At 49.1% G+C, this 14,918-nt stretch overlaps 1 protein-coding gene across 5 annotated transcripts in view; it reads left to right on the top strand.

Moving 5' to 3' along the window:
- The window catches only part of MICU1 (mitochondrial calcium uptake 1), a 97,766-nt gene extending 82,903 nt beyond the window's left edge, over positions 1–14,863 (top strand). For all 5 annotated transcript variants that reach the window (XM_083844241.1, XM_083844240.1, XM_083844242.1 and 2 more), the window contains 4 exons: positions 2,146–2,283; positions 8,002–8,110; positions 13,554–13,643; positions 14,647–14,863. In XM_083844241.1, the coding sequence (XP_083700367.1) occupies positions 2,146–2,283; positions 8,002–8,110; positions 13,554–13,643; positions 14,647–14,807 (498 nt within the window). In that variant the 3' untranslated portion in view covers positions 14,808–14,863. The remainder of the gene's footprint in view (positions 1–2,145; positions 2,284–8,001; positions 8,111–13,553; positions 13,644–14,646) is intronic.
- Positions 14,864–14,918: the final 55 nt, after the last annotated feature.

Genomic DNA, 14,918 nt, shown 5'->3' with positions numbered 1-14,918 from the left:
GGTTGGTTTGTTAACCAGGGCTCAGGATTATCTTGTGCTTTAAAGAGATTTCAATAAGTTATTTTTTTACATCTTAAAGAACAGAATCAAGATAAATCTAAAGCAATCTCCCAACTGTGTGATAAATCAATAAATAAATAAATGAAGCTCTTTCATCTCCTGCAGTGGGTCTGCTGTGAGAGAGGCTCTTCCTGTAGGATGGGTGCTGATGGCAACTCAAACACCAAAAGGCAGAGGGGAACACTGAATCCCATTTTTTTTAAATAAATGTTGTAAAAGACCAAAAATACTGCAAGCACTGGTGTGCTAGTTGTGTTCCATATCTTCATGCTGCTGCCCAGAGCTGGTGAGGTCTTTGTACTTGAATATTTACTTATTTTTAACAGACGCTGGGCAAAAAGGTTGGACTTGCCTCCAGAAGGGCTTTCCCTGTGTGCCACGGCTCATGTCTTCGGCAGCTGATGCAACAGCACTTGTCAGGTTTGGTTTTGCTACAGTACAAAAGGATCCCAGTGCCAGGAGTGGAGCAGTGGCCAAACGCAGAATGTGCACGTTTGGCTGACCTCTGCCCAGCCTCTCTTTGTGCGAGAGGTGGTGCCAGCAGCACCTGCTGTGCTAAAACTTGGGGTATTTGAAGGCTGCTGGTAGAAAGGCGCTGGTTCGTGTCTTTTAGGTTGAAATTAAGAGTGTTATAGGAGAAGTCAGTGCTGGTTTTGAAACAGTGCAGACTGTTTTTATGTCTCTTGGTTATTGTAAAATTTCTTCACAAGCCTCATAAGCGTGGCAGAGACAGCTGTCTCTCCTTAGTAAGGAGGAACACACGATTTTCCTCCAGATGAGTTTTTTCTTTTCCCCAGCACGCGAGAAGGGCAGAGGCCAGCGTTTTGTGGTCTGAGTAAATGCCAAGGCCTGCGTCAGACAGCAGGCTCAAGAACCATCTTTTTCCGAAATCCTGCTTGCGCCACTCAAACAGAAGTCCATAAGGTCAGGCAGATCCTCCTGGCTAGCAACAGCTCTCGTGCATCTTCCTAAATCCTGGCTCCTTGGACCAGGATGCACAAACCCGTGCACATGAGACCCGTGTGTAGTCAGCGGCCTCTGCAGCTCTGCCTACACAGGGGATGAAAGCACCACGGGCAGAGCTGCTGCCTCTCATCCCCGTGCTCCCCACCTTGATCTCAGCTGGGTGCCATGCTGCCTTTTGTGTTAGTGGTGTAATTAAGTGCGATCGAGGCAGAAATGGCCAACGTATCCAGCAACGTCGTGTCAAATCAGCAGTGCTCTCGAGCTAAATGGGTTGTTCTGGAGGAGCTGAAAAACTAATTGTGTTGTTAAGTGTCATCCTCAGGCTTGTCATCAGCTGCACGGTTCCTGATATATCCTAAGGAAATCACGTAAGGGATTCTGAGTGCTGAGCTCTGTGAAAGTGGAGTCTGCTGAAGTCTGGTGTTTCGTGTCTGTAGAGCCACAGAGGAGGGAAAAGATGAAATCTGCATTATTCCTCAAGCAGAGACCTGGTGCTCAAACGCAGCCCATGCCCAGAATGGGAGAGTTGCTCTTCCCTCCTGCCCTGCAGCAAAGGCCAGGAGAACACCTGTACAGGACTTGAAGCAGAGAAAAGCTGCAACGTGGCTTAATTTTTACAGTGTTTTTTTTCCTGGTTTATTTGCTACCAGCCTCCTCTGTAAGCAATCATCACACTTCTACCTGCACACTTAGCTTAGTCCTGCACAGCTCTTTGAGCAAGCAGGAAAAAGTTGCTGCAACAGCCCAGTTGTTTGGGTGTTTATTCCGATGTCCAAGCTGGAAGCTCACGTGAAGAGCACCTTAGTAGTTTCTTCTTGTTTTCCACTCCTTTTGGAGACCTGCAGACACTAGCTAAGTTCCAGGTTCAAATAATCATCCTGATTTTTCAAGTCCAGCTCTACAAATACTGTCCCCAGTAAGACAAAACTAGGGGAAGATGCAGAAACTTCTCAAGAAGTTGCCCATGGAAAGAAAATGTTGACTTAGTGGTGGAAACAGTCCCGGTGGAAGCAAATATTCAGATGTATTAGGATTTCTTCTATAAGCAGCATTTTCTGTGATGCTCATTTTTTATTACCAAACCTTTTTAACACCACTGTTTTCTTTTCCCCCTTCCAGTTTGAGAGGCACGACCCGGTGGATGGGCGGATCACGGAGCGGCAGTTCGGCAGCATGCTGCTGGCGTACAGCGGGGTGCAGTCAAAGAAGCTCACCGTCATGCTGAAGCAGCTCAAGAAGCACTTCCAAGATGGAGAGGTCAGTGGTGGTAGCAGCAAATCTGAGAAGCCTTTTTTTTTTGGGGGGGGGGTGGGGGGTGACACGACAGGCACCCCGCACCATGCTGAGAGATGAGCTGGTGGTCAGGCTCAGTGGGTAAGCTTGTAGGAGAAATGACACCAATGGTGTCAAACTGTGTGGGGCTGAATGATGCTTCATGGCAGAGAGGGACAGAAACCCCAAAGATTTTGGGTTTGCCATGAACAGGGCTGAGTGCAGGAAATTACTTTTCTAAGCAGCAGGTTGATGTGCAAGGATCTCTCCCTCTGCAGCAAGCAATCCGTCTTGTAGAGAGAAGCACCCACACCTTTTGAAGCAGTGTGGGGAGACATGCTGACTTTGCAGGTGATAAATCTGATGCAGAAGGCGGGAGTGCGGTGCTTGGTGTCCTGATGAGGGTTTGGGCTTGTCCCTGTTGAAATGAATGCTGTAGTTTTCAAAGCTTATGTCTGCTAAATGGCAGTCTGGTCTGGAGCCAGAATAAACTCTGAAGACGTGTACCTAGTTACTGGCTCGACCTTGGTTTAATTAGATGCTGTGACTGGGCAGTTTATTATTTAGTTTATGAACTTAGGTGAAAAATGATTTGAATTAGTCATGATTTAGAGAGGAATAAGGCTGCAGATTCTGTACCAGTTAATTTAGTGAGAGACCTTGGGATAAAATCTCTGTACTAAGAGGATGTGCTTTTATCAGGTAAGGCAAGCATGGGGTGCTAAGTTACTTCAGTATTTTGCTTTGGTAAAGATGGATTGTTCTTTTATTGATTAGGTTGTAAACATACAATTAACCAAAATGAGAATGGAGGGAAGGTCTTTGCTATGTTTTGGGTTGGTCCGGCTGTTTTAGAGCCACTTCCTGATGACATTAGAACTGGTGTTTATTTTTTGACAGTTCTCAATGCAAAGCATGTTGCGGGACAGAAGTGTTGGGGTCTAGTCCTTTTTTTTATCCCTTTTGGGGGCTATAAATAAAATTGTCCTAAACTCCTGTGATGTTCAGGAATCTTCAGTTCACACAAAGCTGCACCAGTGACCGTTTTCTCCTGTTCTCCTCCTCCTGCTGGGGCTACGGAGGAGAACTTGGGCACGCTGAAGCAGCAAGGCACATACACTAAAAGGTCTCTGACAGCCCCGAGGGCAGCTCCTTGTCACCCTTTGGCTGCAGGGACTTTTCCTGATGACGGTGCTCCAGTACATGGCCAGGTGAAAACCTCCTCTGGTTTATCTGAGGGCTTGTGTGTGTGTGGAGGCTTTTCCCTGTACCCAGCTGTAGGAGTTTTGAGTGAACGTGGAAGCCATAAATCAAGATCCTCTGCCACGAGCGAGCTTTCTCATCTCAGAAATTAATATTTATCAAAGCCTTTTACATTACACTGGTCAGAAATGTTGAGTTTTTGGCATCTGTGAGCTCCAGGAAAGCTCAGGAAGCGCTCGGACCCAGATGGTGCTGCTGAGAGCTGCGGTGGTCTCTGTTCCTTCGGGGCTGAACGTACAGCATCAAACGAGTTTTGATCTCTCCCTGCACAGCACAGAAGCTCAGCACTTTTGGACATCCCCAGTGCTGATTTCAAGCAGAACCTCATCAGCAGTATCAGTATTTTGGAAGTGTCTCATTTGTCCTAACACCCTGGGGAGGCCTGAGCTCAGGTGCCTTCGTGATGCATTGTTTCACAGCAAATACTGCAGGTGAGGCCAAAAAGCATCCAGTGGAAAAACTGAAGAAATTGCCTGTCGATACTAGGAAATCTCCCTTCCCAAGCTTTTTGACCATCGGTGTTTCCAAGGCTGCAGTTTTGAGTCTGTTTACTCGATTTCTGAGCAAAACGCTGCAGATTTTTTCTCCTATACCTTTGTTCCCCTTGAGTTTTAGCAGGAATTAGTTGATTTCTCGGGGAAAAATGCTTTGCAGCTTGGCAGCTGTGATGTCTGTGTGACAGAAGACATCAGCTCTACTGTTACATTCACAGACTGTCAAGTCTTTGCTGTGGCTTTATATACATATCGAGCAGTAGCTGGGTGTATGAGAAATTAGTCAGAGGACGTTATTTTTGGAAGGATTCTTCCAGCAGATGTTCCCTTCCTTCCATGTGTCAGTCAGACACCTGACATCTGTGGCAGAGGAAGAGCTTTTGTTTCCACCTCATTCCTCATTCCCCAGGCAGCCAGGTCATGTTTCTATTTGTAGGTAACAGCCAGCTTCAGAGCAAGGCATCTTGTTTCTCTATTCCTGTAACTTTTAAGGAGAGAAATTGTGAATTGGAAAATAAGAGTTGATGCTTTCAAGAAACGGGATTGTTAGACAACACACAGTTCCTTAGACCAGGGGAAATGGAGCACCCAAAATGAGACGGCCCCTCTATTAACAAGGTGTGCAGTGGTTTAGGGAGTTGCAAAGCATGCAAGAAGTGCTGGCTTTTTTGCACAGGAGGCAGGTGAACATGCCAACCAGGGCAGCTCAAAGCCAGTGGTGATGCAGGGCAGAAATCAGGCACTGAACTCATTGGTTTCAGCAGGTTTTAGCTCGCAGAAACCCCCAGCCTGCTGCCTAACTTTGCATCGTCTTTTATCCAAGAGAACCTTTCCATGAAAGCATTTCCCCTCCCGGGGTATTTTAACAGACCTGTCCCTTGCAGATTTGTGTGCAGCACTTTGCATCTAAGTATGCTTCTGTGCTTTTATGGCATCACCCTGGTGCTGCTGTCGGTGTTTTTATGTAGCTTCAATTTTCTCTTCAGAAATAGGACTGCCGTAGCCAGAGCCACGTTAATTGTCTTTTGAGCTTCCTAGCTAATTTATCCAGGGATGTGCTCGCGAAGTTGTCTTTGTAAATGGATGCAGGATTAATCTGGAGAGCGTGCTTCACTTCAAGCAGCAGGAGCTCGATGCCGGCAGTGCTTCTTCCTCTGCATGTGGGACTTTGCCCTGTGCAGAGCCGTTGCAGAGTCTGCTCCTCGCCCATGGAAAAGGGATGGAGCTGCTGCTCTCCTCTGCTCTCCCATGGGTCCCAGGCCTCAGAGAGATGCTAAGGCTGCTTGGCCACCTCACCATTCATCCTGTCACTGAACGCCGTGGTGGTCAGAGCAGTTTGATGTGTTTTGCAGGAAGAATTGTTCTACCAAATCCTTTTGTTTCACACTTGTAGAGCAGCATTGTATCATTATCCGCACAGTTTACTAACCTGCTGCAACCCTGCTCTATGTCAACAGCAGCAGGAGCTTTGACTTGGTTATTTCTTTCAAAGCAAGTGGGAGGACAATGATTTGGATATTGAATTGCACCAAACCCACCTGGCAAGCTTCCTAATCCAGCGTTACCTTGCAAATACAGTTTACCTTGTGAGTGCTTCCCGAGGACACCTGCCCCGCAGTGCTGTTGGTACCATCATCCAGCCTGGGCACAGCAGCCTCGCCAGCCCGCAAGGCGGTACAGCCATGCCTTTAAGCTAACCTCGAGCCCTTCTCCAGCATTGTTATTCCGTGTTCCTGCCTTGGGGAATGGCTTTCTTGTACAGCTGATAATCTACTTTCACTTGTATGGGTCTTGAAGAAAAAATACCCACCTTGCTCTGGGTACCTGCAGTTCTCCCCAGGTGGAAAGGAAGTGTTTGAGCTGCCTGAGGATGCATATTGCAAGCAGATATACATATACGTGTTTCTAGAGTGTGCCTGCTTATTTATCACTTTTTCCTTTTCATCGTGCCAGTAATAGAAAGCATGGATTCAGGCTTCTGAATTAACAGCTTGATCAGTGCAGCTTTGAAGTGGAGAAAAAGGGAAAAAGGAGCGTTTTCTTCCGCCGATATCAGCAGAGCAAGAGAGAGGCTATCCCCTCAGGTTTGGAGGGCTTTCTTCTTGGGGGAGAGGGTTTTTGTGTTGGTTTTTAAAGCAGAGAAGGGATGGAAACGAGGAACCAGGGAGGGAGCCCTTTGGCAGGTTAATGTTTATTGGGCTTTCAGTGGAGACATGAGTGACTTATGAAGAGCCCAAGCAGCGCTGACAGATGCATCGACAGGGAACAGATGAATTCCCCTCCCCGGCTGCTGACTGATGGTGATCATCGCAGCTGGCAACTTGTCAGCACGGTTCCGCACCCGTCCCCTTCTCTGATTTTTTGTAACTGGGAAGGAGTAGATGCTGATGCCAGCCTCAGTGATCAGATTCGTCGATAATACATTGAATTTCGTAATACCAGCTAGATTTTTGCTGTGGAGATTCAGGATGTGTGTCCACATAAAAGCCTAGAATAGCAGGATGCCTCCGTGTGTTGTGGCTTTTGCTTTTTAACTGGTGACAAGGACCACAAATTTACATATGTAAGGATGTAAACTTTTCGTGTTGCTGGCTGAAACAACAGGAACCACGGTGCTAAACCAGGCGCCACTCTGCATAAGCAGCAATGCTGCTTGGCCTCGATATTTGCCATTTCCTGCTGGAAAATCCAGGAAAATGCTGAGCTTGGGCTCTTTGCTTATAGTGGTGGTTGGGGTGCCTTGTGGCCACTGCTGCGAACAGCAGATCTCAACTGATCAGGTAAGTCAGGGTGTAATTTCTTCTGCTGGCCTGAAAGTGGCCACAGCGATCCTGGTTCCCTCAGGGGTTCCAAATTTGTAGTGCTCTGCTCAGTCCCACACTCAGCAGGGAGATGTTGGGATGGGTATCTGAATTGCGAAGTTCTTTTCTCCTGTAGATATGTTGTTCAAAACAAGAATCTTTGCACTATCTTCTGCAAAAGTATGTGATATATTGTCCTAGCAGAAGAAAAATATTACTACATTCTGCCATACAGCTGTTAGCACACCGCTTGGAAAGCAGGTTTACATTTGGAGACAGTTCCCTGTACAGTGAGTGGGGATTTTTTCCTATACGTTGTCCATGTGTGCACTTTGCATCCTCTTTGGTCTGGACCCATGAATCCCGCCCACAAAGCCTGCTGTTGCACTTGTTGGTGTGCTCTGCAGCGTGTCAGCCATGCGCTGCCACGTGCTTGGTTTCGCTGAGGACAGGGATGAGCTGAAATACTCCTAGGTAGGTTGCAAATTGTCTGTAGTTCTGCTTACAATTCCAGAGGCACCGTGTCTGTAGGAGAAGATTGTAAAAAATGTGATTTATATTTCAAAAAAAAAAGATAGGTCGCTTCTCCCCTGATTGGAAGTCGTTGGGAACGGCTCGAGCAGGGTTACAACAGATGATATAAATTAGTATTTGGCAGCCCCAGCTGAAGCATGCTCTCTTCCATCCGGACCATGGAACCCCGCTGTGTTATGCAGTCAGGATTTTCAGTATCTCAGTACATCAATCTCCCACTAGATGGTACAGGAGGAGGCTGAGCCTGAATTCCCCTTGACAAGCTGATGTATCACTCCGGAGAGGAGGGCTGGGGGGTTATTCCTGCCGTGAGGGAGCAGTTCGGGTGCTGCAGCTCCTGGCGGTCCCGCTGCAGGGGTCAATGCAGTCGGCTGCCACATTTCGCAGCCCAAGAACTGCACAAGTAAAATAGAGCAAACAGATCCAGCCCTGCAGCATCCTGCCACCAGCAGCAAAGCTCACTCAGGCACGTCTGCCTACACGAACCTGCTTGTAGCAGTGTCTGGACCCCAGCTGCAAGCTCGTGTGGTTGAGTCCCTTTGTCAATTGTTACCTGAGCAGTGTCACAGTCTCCTTTTCCCATCACTAAGTCCCTCTTTTCTCCATCCTAGGGGCTGACGTTTGAGGAGGTGGAGAGCTTCTTCACGTTTCTGAAGAACATAAACGATGTGGACACGGCGTTGAGCTTTTACCACATGGCTGGAGCCTCGCTTGATAAAGGTATTAAAACTCAAGAGGCAGGCAGCATGGTTCACAGCTTGTATTTGGGTTTAGGGAGGGGTTGAACAAGCCCAGTCTGATGGATTAAAAATGTCCTGAGACCGCAGTTCCTCTGTGATGAGAGGTTTAACTTCTGCAGTGCATGGATAAAGAGGGATTTCAGGTTTTATACTTCCCTCATTTTACGTATAGTGAAAAATGCCAAAACTCATAGCCTGAACAGATCACGGAATCACCTAGGTTAGAAGAGACCTCCAAGATCACCTAGCCCAACCTCTGACCTAACACTAACAAGTCCCCCACTAAACCATATCACGAAGCTCTACATCTAAATGTCTTTTCAAGACCTCCAGGGATGGTGACTCAACCACTTCCCTGGGCAGCCCATTCCATTGCCTAACAACTCTTTTGGTAAAGAAGTTCTTCCTAATATCCAGCCTAAACCTCCCCTGGCACAACTTCAGCCCATTCCTACCCACCCACCACCCACCCCCCCCCCCCCCAAAAAAAAATCCCTGAGAATCGGCAAGAGCTGTTTATTGCCGGGACATCTTGCAGGCAAGCCTGCGGGATGTCCGTGGTGTTTGGTGGCTCCAAGCTAATGCTTGCGATGGAGCCTGAGCAACAAGCCCGGGACTGCCCAAACGGGATGCCTTCCGTCCGGAATGTTCTCAGGCCAGGGTGCCGAACCAGGGGGTCGTCCAGTCCCACGCCTCGGTCCCACACCACTGTCGGCTTGATTGTCATGCATGGGTCCGACGCTGCCCTCTGGTTTACGGCCATTACTGGGTCCCGCACTGTGCTCCGGACTATAGATGCTCAGCGAATGCTGGGCCAGCTGCAGGGGGCCTGTTTTATAGGGCCCGCAGCAAAGGCGGGGCAGTGGTGGCCACTGTGACCTCAGCAAGCCTCTGTGATGGAGTGGCCCACACGTGGCCAAAGGCGGCTGTGTTGGGAGCGGCCTGGAAGATGCCCTCACGTGGACAAGGAGGAGGCTTGGGGGGCTGAGGGCCCCTTTTCTGGGGCTGGCTCCCCCGGGCCATTTGGCTTGCCAGAGAGAAAGGCTGCCCCTCGGCCACGGGGACTGCCCTGCACCTCCCATCCTGTGCCCTGGGTTTATTTTTAACACTGCTTTTTAGGCAATTTCATTCTATTCTTTACGGAAAAGAACCGAAGCAAGGTGCATCTTCAGCCCTAATTCCCATGTGCGCTTTGTGCTCCGAGTGAAGAATTTCTTCCTCACGTCAGATCTCATCTAAATCTCCCCTCCATTTGTTCAAAGCCATTATTCCTGGTTCCATGGCCACACTCCCTAACAGAGTCCCTCTCCCGCTTTCTTCTAGGCCACTTTTATGGGTAAGGTTAGGTGGCCAAAATGCAGGACCTAGCAAACTGCAGCCTCAGCTACCTTGTTCCACACATTCCACATGACGTTTTCCAGCTCAGGCTCTAGCCTCTCATCAGTGTAACACAGAATCATGAAGGCTGGAAAAGACCTTCAGATAATCTGGTCCAACCGTCACCCTGCTACCAATGTCACCCTCTAAAACAAGTCCCTACGCACAATACTGCTCTTCAGCAGAACCATTCGGGTCAGATGTGTGCAGCTGCAGAGCAACCTGGTGGGTACACCACTGGCTCTGGTGCCGGAGCCCAGGCATTCAGGGGTTCTTCTTCACCCCAGTCTTGGGAGCAGCATCTTTTCTTCTTTTACAATGCACTTGAAAAAGTTGTTGGAAATGACAAGCTGTAAGAAGTTTTCTTGCAAACTCTCTTCCATAGGGGTCTCCATGACCAGGGGGTACTGCTCAAGCCTTGTCTTGTCTTTGCTCAAAAGCAGGGGGCTTTGTTTAGAAATAAGAGCCAAATGCTGCATTTGTGCTCTAAAACGCGAGTAGTGGCACCCAAATTTTCTCACTGGCTGTGACCTTGGGAGCCCGTTAAGTTCCTTGTCTGAGTGTTAAAGTCTCCAGAGCACATCTGTTCAGATAACCCATCGTCCAGAGAGCGAGCGTGGCCGAGGAGCTGGCTGAATAACCTCAGAGCTGGGTGTTTCCTGGGGAGTTTGGTCGTGGTGTGGTTTATTGACCAGACCAATCCCTATCCTTCATCTCATCACGTATTTCCTTTGAGGGCTAAGCCATTACAGCTGTGTTACCAGATTTGACGTGCTGATTAAAACAAACTTATTTTAAATGTACAATACATTGAAAAAAAAGTCCAACTCTGCTGCTTGGGTCTGTCACAAAGGCGTGCCTCTCTTGTCTAAACCTCTTTTCGAAGTGTTGCTTATAAAATACTCTGAGAACACAGAAGACAATGGTATCTAATTAAACAGTGGGTTTTTTTAAGTTTAGTGGAAGTTCTTGTCTACTAAGAAGTCAAAGCTGATGTATGTAGGCAGCTGCAAAATTAAATGTGTCAGAAGCAAGTTATTTGCCCAGCTGTTGCTGTTGGGGGGATATTAAGGCATGGATAGGTTTTGGGGCAGTGGAATTGCAAAGGGAGCCAGATGTGTCACATGTCTTCCTGTGTGTGTCCACAGCCCTCCTTAGCTTTGACTTTTCGGGGAATCATCTGTGCTCTTTCCTTTAGATCATCGCATCTTAAGGCTTAAAGTTAAAAAAGAACCCGATGGGTTTTTCCTTTCATTTAGAAGTAAAAATGAGCAAGAAATGCTGCACATGAAATATGGATGTGCTGCTGCTTCTGCAGTGTGCCGTGAGGAGATAATAGCCTAGCAAATCTAATTTTCTCAGCACCTACAGTAAATTAGCAACTGCCCGGTCACGGAGTATGTATTCCTGCAGTATTTAGGTCTACATGCAGGTGGTAAATCAGTGCGATTGCTGTTTAATTACGTGCGATTAATGAACTTATGCTGGAGCCTCAGCCACTGCTCTAAGAGTCCTGTGGTTGGAGGAGGAAAGCCTGGGGAGGTTTCGGGCTGCTCTCTTCTTTCAGGAGCCCACCAGCTCTGGAAAGCCTCAGGGCAAGGTCTGGTTGATGCTGACACCATGTAAAGCAGGGGGGAGAAAGCCCAGCTGGGAAAAAGCCTCAGTGTGGGTGCTCCAGCAGCATCAGCCACACGAAGGGTGTTTTACTGGGGTCCTAATGAAGCTGCAAATTAACCTGCAGCGATACGCCTGGGTTTTGCAGCAGGAATCTGTGCTCCCATGCTTAAATTGTCTGTGCACTGCACGTTCTCCATATGCACTCTCACCTAGCCTGGGCATCTCACCTACAAATTGAATAAGCAATAAATGGGCTGCATCCCTTCCTAAAGTCAAGTTCTTGTAGGGTTGCTTAGTGAAAAGCAACCAATTGCTCATCTTATTAGGAGAAGGAAATTAAAAAGGGTAGTTTGTGTCAAATAAATTGCTGCTAACCTAATGTAACAAACTGATTATTAGGATTTTAGAAGTGCTGTTTAAAATGAAACAGGAAAAAACGGATGGCACCGAGCAGCTAGAGCTGGGCAACTCGTCTTCTGTGATGAATTAACCTAGCGTCTTCTAAAGAGGATGGTAGAAGTGTATTTTAACGACCCGTAAAACAACACCCAGATTAGTCATTAGTCCATCTTTGATTTTTATTGGCACCACAACAGTTGTCATTGTCTTAGCATCATTTAGAAAACTTGCCCGGGCTTCCAGCTGGCAGCAGGCTGGGAGACGAATTCATCGCTTATCCCCCTGTTGAGGCGAGGGTGGGAATTGCACTTTTTTGCACAGGGTGCAAGCTGGTCTTGGTAGAGCTACAGCCCAGCCTTTGCTTCAGCCTCACAAGTCAGGACCGTCGCTGAAACGAGCTGGTGAGGCTGTGGGAGAGGTTGCCTTGAATGCCTTGCTGTAGGGGCACTTCAGCAACAGGAGGAAATGCAGCATTCAGGTAAACTGAGATAAACCATCAGCCTGTTATTTTGGCCAAATGATTAATCTCAGAGAGAAACCTGCAGCTTGCCATCAGCCTGGCTCTGGCCTGTTTGTGCAGCACGTAGACAAGCCCTGCTCGTCAGCTCTCCGTGAGGCATTGCTCACGGTGTGCTTCCGGGCACTGGAGGGAAAACAAGAGCTGCTGTACCCTAAACTTGCATAAAATACTCGGATGGCTCCTTAAAGGAACTAGTGTAAGACTGTAACACCTGAAATTTTAGAAGAAAGATACCCTTCAAGGTATAAAACTAATACTTAATGGCATCAAATCCTGGAGGCTTCCCTGCATACAGATCGATGAAGCCAGCAAAAAATCCAAACTGGGAAAAGGTTTTGTGAGGTGTTTCCCCAGACAGCACCTGTTTCGTTTTCCGAAACGGTAAAGAAATGGCACTCGTAGTTCACTTTGGTTTTATTTACCTGGTCTGCGACGCCCTGTAGTCGGAAGGACGTGCATCGGAGGAAAGTGGCGTCAGGGCTTGGTCCAGCACCTCTAAGGAAGATTTCTGTGAAATTCAGTGTTGCCATCTGAGGAAATACAGACTGCTGCTGCTGGCTGAAGTGATTGGCCTGGGCTAGGAGATGGCCTACAGCACTTAACCTCTATCCTTCCCAAGGTCTAGGTGTGCCAAAGCACCTCTGCAACCTCGAGCTGGCAGGTGGAAAGTCTTGCTGGGGAAAAACTCAGCTGAGAAACAAGTGTAGATAAGCTGTGAATACCCATGCAATGTTGAGACACTTCTGTTTGGGTCTGGGTGATGCTATTACAAAGCAAAACGGGTTTCTCCCTAGCTTTTTTTCACCCAGCCCCCTGAGGGTTTGTTTTTTTTCCCTTTATGCAGCAAAATCTGCTGTGTAACCCTGCCAGACTGATAGCTCCACAGATTGCTCTTTTCTAGAGGCATGCCTACAGCTCCTGCCTGCTGCTCTGCTGAGGAGCTCAGCCGAGAGGCTGGGGGAGACGGGATGTGAAATAATTTCACAGCTCTGGATCTTGCAGCAAGGTCAGCCCTGCCTGCTTGCTGCAGAGCCTGCTGACGGGAGGTACCACATGAGCTCTTCCTGCAGCATTGGAGCTGGGTGGCACCGAGTCTGTGCTGGACCTGGGTTGCTTAAATGGAAAAGCTGCTCTTGTTTGTTAGTATTTTATTAATACTATTATTCCCAGCCTGTTGTAGTAGTTTTTCAGAGTCTCATTATTGCAGCACCATCAGCAGGACCTGCCTCAATCAAACCACCAGGAGAGGTTAAGAAGCTTCCTACCCGGTGCTTGCTGTCACGCTGACACTTCTGAGTTTGTAACCAAAGGGGGGGATAAAAAGCATCACCTAAGGGTTTTGAACATTGATCTCGAACCCAAAGCGTGTTGGTGCTTGCCAACAGCCCTTCCACACCCCAGTTTGCTGCAGTAGGGAGGGGAAGGCTCCGAGGAGCCTGGTGCTGGACGGGATGGGGACAGAGCTGGGGGGTTTGGCCCGCGCTCACCACCTGCCCTTGCTCTCTTGCAGTGACCATGCAGCAAGTGGCCAGGACGGTGGCAAAGGTGGAGCTCTCCGACCACGTCTGCGACGTGGTGTTCGCGCTCTTCGACTGTGACGGTGAGTGAACAGCCTCCCGTGGCACTCTCGGCCCTGAGAGTTGAGGAGGAGAAATACAGGGAAAGGGCATCAGCCACGGAAGCTGCCCAGTGCTGGTGGCTGGCTGAGTTACACACGAGCACAGAAAAGTAACCGTCTCGAGCCCTGCCCCGTGGCTGCAGTCCCCTTGGCTTCAGCCCCACCTGCTGCCTTGTGCCTTTGCTGCATCTATTTTATTGTATTTTATTCCGTGGCGTTTTCTGATCAGGTGATCAGACTGGAGCTCAGAGTGAATCCAAGGATATCCCAATGTTCTCAATTTGCATCCACACGTGGCGTCTGATAAATATTTTGATAGCAAAGCTTTGGGGGGGAGGGGGGAACTGGTTGTGGTTGCCTGACAAATCCGCCATCAGGAAGGTACTGGGTGGAAAAGCAGGCACAGAGCTCAGGGCTCTCTGTCGCTGTTTATAGGCATGCATCAAAAGCCCACAGAGCTGAGGGGAGTTCTGCTCCCCTCCTGGTATTTCAGTGGAGTTTCCCTGCCCCGATTTGCATTTGGATGCGATGCAGAAAAAAAAAAATGAAATGCAGAAACTCATTCATTAAATATAACCTCCCTTTGATCTGGGAAGCTGCTGGCACGGGGGGTTGTTTCCTGGGGGCTGCTGCCCCTCAGATTTCTTCCATGCCCAGTTTCTTTCCAGTGCATGCCCTGGGCATCGGCTTTGTGGTGGGTTTTCTGTCCCCAAGAGCCGGTGCCCTGCTGCCGGGCCCTGTTCCTGCAGGGCTGGGGTTTAAACACCGCTGTGAGCTGCTGTGTGTGACCAGCTCTTGTGGGACCCCAAGGTGAGGGGGACTTCAAGCTCTGCGGGTGGGTTTGGGGTGGGCTGCTGCCCTCTGAGGTACATGGTGCTGGGTCGGGGGTGGGCTGCTGCCCTCCGAGGGGTGTTGTGGAGGGTTTGGGGTGCGTGGCCGCGTTTGCGGGCACCTGTAACGTGTTCCTCCGTCCCCTTCCCCGCAGGGAACGGCGAGCTGAGCAACAAGGAGTTCGTGGCCATCATGAAGCAGCGCCTGATGCGGGGCCTGGAGAAGCCCAAGGACATGGGCTTCACCCGCCTCATGCGCGCCATGTGGAAGTGCGCCCAGGAGACCGCCTGGGACTTCACCCTGCCCCGGCCCTAGCGGGGCCGGGCCTCCCTTGTCCCCTTAATTCCCCTAACGAGCTCGGATTTAACCAACGTGCTGCAGCTGCGTGCTTTTTGGGGGGCGCCGTGGGGTTACGGCAGTGCGCGC

This window comes from Anser anser, assembly GCF_964211835.1.
Source record: "Anser anser genome assembly, chromosome: 7".
NCBI classification, from domain to species: Eukaryota; Metazoa; Chordata; class Aves; order Anseriformes; family Anatidae; genus Anser; species Anser anser.
The sequence above is the reverse complement of the archived record's forward strand: the minus strand, read 5'-3'. Positions and strand labels throughout refer to the sequence as shown.